The sequence below is a fragment of the Malus sylvestris genome, chromosome 9, assembly GCF_916048215.2.
Source record: "Malus sylvestris chromosome 9, drMalSylv7.2, whole genome shotgun sequence".
NCBI classification, from domain to species: domain Eukaryota; kingdom Viridiplantae; phylum Streptophyta; class Magnoliopsida; order Rosales; family Rosaceae; genus Malus; species Malus sylvestris.
In genome coordinates this window covers 7,014,746-7,022,283 of record NC_062268.1, presented here as the reverse complement: position 1 = coordinate 7,022,283, position 7,538 = coordinate 7,014,746, and the positions used below count along the sequence as shown (strand labels likewise).

The 7,538-nt window shown below is 34.5% G+C and overlaps 1 protein-coding gene across 1 annotated transcript; it reads left to right on the top strand.

The window, feature by feature from the left end:
• Positions 1 to 211: 211 nt before the first annotated feature.
• On the top strand, positions 212 to 1,979 carry LOC126583405 (transcription factor MYB4-like). The gene is made up of 3 exons (XM_050247748.1): positions 212 to 440; positions 579 to 708; positions 1,272 to 1,979. The coding sequence occupies exons 1-3, from the start codon at positions 308 to 310 to the stop codon at positions 1,768 to 1,770; spliced, it is 762 nt and encodes a 253-aa protein (XP_050103705.1). The 5' UTR covers positions 212 to 307; the 3' UTR covers positions 1,771 to 1,979.
• The last annotated feature ends 5,559 nt before the right edge of the window (positions 1,980 to 7,538 follow it).

The following is a 7,538-nucleotide window of genomic DNA, read 5'->3' as shown; positions in this document are numbered from 1 at the left end:
AAAAAGAAAAGAAATATGTAGCTCCGAGAATCTTCGTCTTGGGGCCCACTTGTAGAAGAAAATTGCCACATACTCCTATTTTAAGTCCTAGTGTCAGGAATGTGGGACCCAAAAACAGAAAAACACATGTTGGGCAATGTCGTCAATATTGTATTGTGTGGCACACGTTTATGGCAATGGTATAAATAAGTAGGAGTTTCAACTTCCGGTAAGACCTAAAAAACCAGCACTGGATCCCTCACTCAAACTTCAGAAAAAGAAAGAGAGAAACCAGAGAGAAAGAGTAGAAAGAATTTGATCAGGAAAAATGGTTAGAACTCCTTGCCGTGATGAAAATGGAATGAAGAAAGGTACGTGGACACCTGAGGAAGACAGGAAGCTAATTGCTTATGTCACTAGGTATGGCTGCTGGAATTGGCGCCAACTTCCCAAATTTGCAGGTGAGACACTAAGTGATTGATTAAGTGGATGAACTTGTACTTAGAGATAATGATTCAATTGCGTTTTAGTTGTTGAAGTATTTAGCTAAAGCGTTAATTAGTTCTTAGCACTAATTAATCTTGTTTTGCTTGAATTAGGTCTGTCAAGGTGTGGGAAGAGTTGCAGACTGCGGTGGATGAATTATTTGAGGCCAAACATCAAGAGAGGAAACTACAGCAAAGAAGAAGAGGAAACTATCATCAAATTACACGAAAAATTGGGGAATAGGTATAAACCCTTCTTAATTTATGTACCCAATGAAGACCTAATTGTTTGAATAACTTGGATCACATAAAATCATATGTTTTTAAGCCGCTGGGGTTAGCCCAGGAGTGAGGGTGGGCGTAGAGTGAGAGGTAGGAGTTTGCTATGTTCAGGGTCCGAAACCCTTAATGTAACAAAAAAAAAAAAAAAAAGCCTTTTGTAATCCAGAATTCAGTAATTGCAGGATGGATCTAGTAGATCATTGCTTGTGTATTGGATTCAAACACCCTCCACCCACCCACCCCTACCCCCCCCCCCCCCCCCTCCCTCTCCTCCTCCTAATTAAGTTGAAAATAAAATCTAGTAATTTAGCTTACCATAAAAATATCCCGGATTCAACTTGTGTAATTGATCTAGTAATTTAGTTTAGATCATTCCTCTTCAACTTGTGTCCCGGATCCAATTCCCCGTCCTCTTAATTCAGCTTAGATCATTGCTTGTCATAAACAAAATCTAGAATTCAGTAATTATTTAAGTGCAAAATATCTCATGATGTATATATGAATCTTGTTTTCCTCGATTTGCAGATGGTCTGCTATAGCAGCTCAGCTACCAGGAAGAACGGACAATGAGATCAAAAATCACTGGCATACAAACCTCAAGAAACGCACGAATAAAAAACATTGCAACTCATCATTTTCATCATCAGCCACAAATACTGAAGAAACTCCCAGTTCCTCAAACCTGGAAGCAGCAGTGGATCAACCAATTAAGAAAGCTATTTTTCCAAATGCAGAAAGTACCACTGCCCTCCAAGTAATCCAAAAAAGTGATGATCGTGTTGATAACAGCTCCCAACTTTCGTCGTCTCCACAACCGTCATCAAGTGAAGTCTCGTCCATGAGTGCAGATGATAATTGGGTTAATTTTGTGGAAGACTTTAATCTTAGTTCCATGGAAGCATATGCAGACAATCAGTTCATCGATGATTTCTGGACCAAGCCATTTTTGGCTGATAATTCCTACATTCCAAGTGGGTTTTACACGCCCTTGATGGATTCCGAGTTTTTGTATCCACTATTTTGATGGAGATTTCTTATAATGTGAGATAGTCTTTTGTAATAAAAACCCAACACCGAACAATAGGTAGTTAAGTTGGGACAATATCGGTGGCTAGGAGTGGGTCAGTGGCCCTTCTATCTCTCTGAATATCTGACAGTCTTATCTAATCAAAATATCAATTTTATGCTTGGAGATACAATGTAATTCCAGCATTTTGTGTTTTTTTTTGTTAATTGTGTTTTAACTTTGTGATTATAAAAGTTCATAATGTAAACCCAGCAACATCCCTTTGATAAAGGATACTGTGTGTGTTCCCTATATATATATCTGAACAAGAACTCTTCTATTAAAAATTAAAACATGATGAAATTACATTTCTTTCTCCTATATCCAATTAGTACTAAACATGCTGGCGACTACCTTACTTGATGAATGGTACATTAACTGAATTATAACCAAGCTTGATAACCAAAAATAAACCATTATTCTCGTGGACAAATGTAAACGTATTTGTACTTGGTATATTTCTATAGACTACAAATCTGCGGTAAAAGACATGACACGAGTATGGAAAAGAATTGCGCGGCTTATGCCCAACTCAACACGATGTACAAGGGACTTAATTAGTAATGCTCACCTAAGGTCCTCATTTGAGGGCATGTGAGATCCTCTTAGATTAATTTGACAATGGATTAATCAATAACCTTATATTATTCATGTTACAACCTAACAAAATAATAATCTCAATATAAAAAATAAAAGGTCTCACTCGTGAACCCTTCCATCTTCTTCCTCTACCCGTCTCTCTCTCCTTCATCCCATCTCTCCCCCTCCCCCTTCCCCTGAGCATTTTTGTGTGAGCAGCAGTACAAATGGAATCTATGTTAACAATGGAAGTCTCTTTTGAAATGATTGATTGCAGATTTTAGATTTTATGGAAGAAGATTTGAAATAGAACTTGTAGCCTAGAATGACCCAGGGAAAGTACATAACCTTCCATTCGTTTCTAAGAGCAACTCCAGTGTGGGCTGGAGCCAGAGGGACATGCCAGGGAACAGGGCAGATAGCCGAGCAATCAAGGCTAGCATGTGCTGGTGAGGGAGCCCAAGCAGGCCTAGAGGGAGAGGCCCGTGGAGAGTTGCCAGCTCGAGAGCCCGGGGTGGGTGTGATGCAAGGCTAACGTCGCCCTGACGTCAGCCACGTTTTTTTTTTTTTGCTTCAGTCGGTGGGGCCCGTGTGCGCAGGCACGTCAATAGCCGTTGGAGGCCACATGGCCCATTGGCGTCCGATGGAGCTCAACGGCTATTGATTTTAAACCGTTGGATTTCCAACGGTAATAATAATCTCAAATCCTTATTTAATTGCAACCGTTGGATCTGAGATCAACGGTCCACGTTATTCACCTTTATAAATAAATAAAAAACAGTTTAAAAATCAGAAATCTTACTTTTGTGCCGCGTGGCACAATCTGGAGTGTGGAAATTCAATTTTTTTTAATCCAACGGCAGAGATTAATTAGTTGAATAAAAATTTTAAAAAAATGTAAAAAATTAATTAGGTGAATAAAAATTAAAAAAAAAATGTAAAAAATTAATAAAAATCAGAAAAAATAAATGAAAAATTTGTAAAAAAAATTGATTTAAGTTTTCTATAAATACATTCTCATTATCTTTTACCTTACACCACAATTTCATATTTTCTCAACTACTTTTCAGATAATGACACGTGGCGCAATGAAAACGATTAAAAATCTTATCCGAAATTACAAATAAAATTATTTTGTATTATTTTATAAATAAATAAAATACTAATATTTTATTACCTATTGTCAGGGCTATTGAAGTGCAACGGTTGAGATGTAAAAAACAATTACTGTTCATTAAGAGTAATTACTGTTCACTAGATGAATAACATAGTGTATTGCCTGAAGAGGTTCCCACGCTAGAAATGTGGTAAAGAGAAGGATCTGGATGGTGAAGAATTTGAAAAAAATGATGGAAGAACGATAGGGTGATTCTAGCTATGTAACCTATGCTGCAAATAATTATTAGAACAAAAGGCCAATTGATGGAAATGTTTTGCTAACTGTTAAAAATCCAATCATCTCCAAAGTGAAATGCATGATATGACATTAAATGTGATGTTACATATTTTTTCTCGGTAAAAAAATTCAGACGGAGAAGGGAGGGGGAGGGAGAGAGAGGGGATGGAGGGGAGAGAGACGGGTAGGAAAAGAAGATGAGAGAGTTTGACATGTAAACCATTTTTTCTTTTATGTATTTAATTCAAATTATTATTTTGTTAGTTTAACAAGAATAATATAAAGTTATTAATTAATTCATAATCAAATTAATCTAAAGATTTAAATAAAAGAAGACCTTCCAAGTCCATGCTCCAGATGTTATTTGAAAACCCATAATTTGCTAATTCTTGTAGGTTTAGTCATAGGTTTTAGCGTTAGGTTCCATGCTTTGTGGCCCCCACATAAATAGAAAATTAGAAATTTTCTCTCTACGTCCTTGTTAGGGCTGGTTTGGTATTGCTGTGCTTTGAAAAAAAGCTGCTGTGAGAATAAGCGGCTGTGCTGTGAGAATAAGCGGCTATGAAATAAATCAGCAGAGTGTTTGGTAAACTTTTTTGTAAAAGTGCTTTTGGAAAAAAAAAGCAGTCTAATAGTGGGTCTTTTCATTAAAGAAGCATTGTAGCTCCGTGTGCTTTGAAAAAAAGCCAGTTTTCCAAAGCTACAAATAGCAGCTTCAGTTTTTTCCTTTGATTTCAGCTTATTCTCACAGCAGCTTCCAAAATAAGCCATTTTTTTCCAGTTTACCAAACACCTAAAACCCTCACAGCTTTTTTTCATGAGTGCTTTTTTTTTAAGCACCTCACTCCCAAACTAGGTCTTAGTTGTTCGTTTTTATTTCTTCACCCTCTATATCCATCGGCATGGTCATTATCTTAGAAATTATTATTTTGACTATTACGTTAACTTATGTGCCGCCGCCATAATTGATTATTCAACATGATTAATTGCACAATATGTTGTATCCGTTATATATATATGCATGTGATTCACACAACACAATCTTAATTATTAGTTAAGCTTATTCATTAGAAAAAAAATAGGTATAATTAGAATCCCCTATAATTTTTTAACAATTTTTAGATCAAACATTTGTTTCTTTTTAAGATTTGATTAAGACGCTTTAACCAACAACCACGTCAGCATTTGTTATTTATTTAAATTATATATCTTTTTAAGTTAAAACTCTAATTATCGGTTTCCAAATATGTCCTTTTAAGAGTTTTTTTCTTTATTTTTTTTATGTGGCCTCTTTTTTAGGGGAATATTTTCTACTTGTTGATAGTTAGAAAAAAAAACTCTTAAAAGGAACCTATATACATACCAAAATGTACATTAAACAACGTACCAAAGCACAAGGCAAAGTGTACCTATATTATGCGCTCATGATTAAGCAATAGTTCGATTGCAACTACAAATTAAGATGGTTAGAAGATGAGTGGAAGACCTTTTTTTTTCATAAGAAAAACAAAATCATGCACGAGGGACATAAGTTATCATGGAGGTGGAAAAATTTTCTGGTGGGAAATATTTATGATTAATATATATTATGAAATTCAAATGCTTCTTATCTGTAGGGAGGATATGCATTATGCAATATTTGTTTTGATTCAAACTCTGAGATATAAGTTAGGCAAGAATTTAGGAGTCTGTGCATCAGTGTTTTGCTTTGATAAAATCTATGGCAGGTTTTGTAATTTAAGTACTATAAAATGGGCACATAAAAATCATGTGGCACCAAATTTGTAGGAAAATGTTTAATCAAATTTCTAAAGTGAACAAATGCTTAGTCTAAAAAATTAAAAAATCAGGTGCCTATATCAAAATGCCCCAAAAAAGTAACTAGCTAGAAGCTTGAAAATTATTCCCATGGTTTCTTTGAAATTCTTCTAGAGATCTATACTTCTTTTTTCAAAGCGAATTGTAGTGAAAACATTTTGTGTGTTGTGAGCAAGTCTGAGAGAGATTAATTAAGACTTAGGGTTTCAACAAACAAGGTTTTTCATGCACTCTAAAACACGATCAACAAATAGACCTAAGTACTATTATAAATCCTGTTCTCTGTGTGTCTTTTGGTTTGTGGTTTGTGGTTTGTTCTGGTGTTTTCTTTAAGTAGGTTGGTTTTATTGTTTGCATATATGGCAGTCTTTGACAAGACCAATACAGACATCTATACAAGATTAATAGAGTGTGAAACCGAATATTCATATAGTGTGAAGCCGCCTACTAAATTGTTGTTGTCTTCTATCGGGGAGACTTGTATATGTAATTAACGGAGAAAGAGTTCTTTTTCTGAATCTATTGCTTCTTAGTCAACCATTGATGACATCGCAACTTTACGTCATTTTCTGTGGAGATATATACTATCGTTTCACTGAATCATCATTTCATCACTACATGTGATGTCAGCTTCATCAAATTAATATCTACTCACTATTAGGTTCTATGATTAATCGTTTAATTAAGTGCGGATCCTCTATCCAAATTTGCGTGTGACATGATAAGATAAAGATGTGTGTCCACATGCGGTTATCTAAGTTAAAATATTAATTTGGTCGAGATCAAAACGATATGTGTGATCTCCTCTACTTGATTGTTTCTTTGTTGCGGGTACGATTTCCTGGTTGCGTGATGTGGCCTTGCCAAATTACTATAGATTGCCATCTGCCAATGCCATGGCCTCCTTTAAATATAGGGAACTTTAACGAAAAGCTCACGGTACTGTTCATTTTAACGAAAAACCACATTTTTACACTAAAAAGTCAATCCTGGTACTATTCACTTTACCCTTTATTTTGTCCTTATCATTAAAACTCAAAGTTTTCAAACATTTTTCATTAGTTTTCCTTTTAAATATATGCAAAAACATAAAATAGAATTGCTATACATAAAAAGAATAAGTTGGCTAATGCTAGGGAGATTAAAGTTGTAGATAAAATTTTACAAACTAAATTATGTATCACTAATAAAAATGAGCACGTTTGTCATTACTTAAATAATAATCCAATCATCAACTTCTATTTCATTTAGTTTACAAAATTTAGTCTACAAATTTAGTCTCTCTAACATTACTCTTGTAATATTTGTGGTCAAAGATAAAAAAAATGATAGGTTTACTACATTTTACATTTTAAGGTTTGATGTGATTTTCAAAAGGAAACTTTAACGAAAAGCACCCGGTACTATTCACTTTAACGAAAAACCACATTTTTACACTAAAAAGTCAATCCTAGTACTATTCACTTTACCCTTTATTTTGTCCTTATCATTAAAACTCAAATTTTTCAAGCCACTTTCATTAGTTTTTCTTTTGTTTGTGAACTTTAACGAAAAACATCTGGTACTGTTCACTTTTAAATGGGGTTTTATCACAAATGGTCTCTGAAATTAAGCCTCATCATCAAGATGATCCCTGAAATTGAAAATTAATCAATGTAGTTCCTGAAAATAGGTTTCGCAAATCAGTATGGTCATTATGTTAAAAATTCTGTTAAGTGCTGATATGACACATAAATAAGTTTTATAAGTCGTTTTTTTTTCTTCTCACAAATGGTCCTTGAAATTGACCTACGACATCAAAATGGTCTCTGAAATTGACCCACAACATTAAAATGGTCCTTAAAATTGAAAATCGATCAATGTAGTCCCCCAAGTAAGTGTCCTAAATCAATGTAGTCATTCTGTCAAAATTATGTTATGTGTTGGTGTGACA

Coding starts and splice junctions, on each gene's coding strand:
- LOC126583405 (XM_050247748.1), top strand. CDS start 308: ATGGTTAGAACTCCTTGCCGTGATGAAAATGGAATGAAGAAAGGTACG. Junction 441..578: donor CCAACTTCCCAAATTTGCAG/GTGAGACACTAA, acceptor TGCTTGAATTAG/GTCTGTCAAGGTGTGGGAAG. Junction 709..1,271: donor CACGAAAAATTGGGGAATAG/GTATAAACCCTT, acceptor CTCGATTTGCAG/ATGGTCTGCTATAGCAGCTC.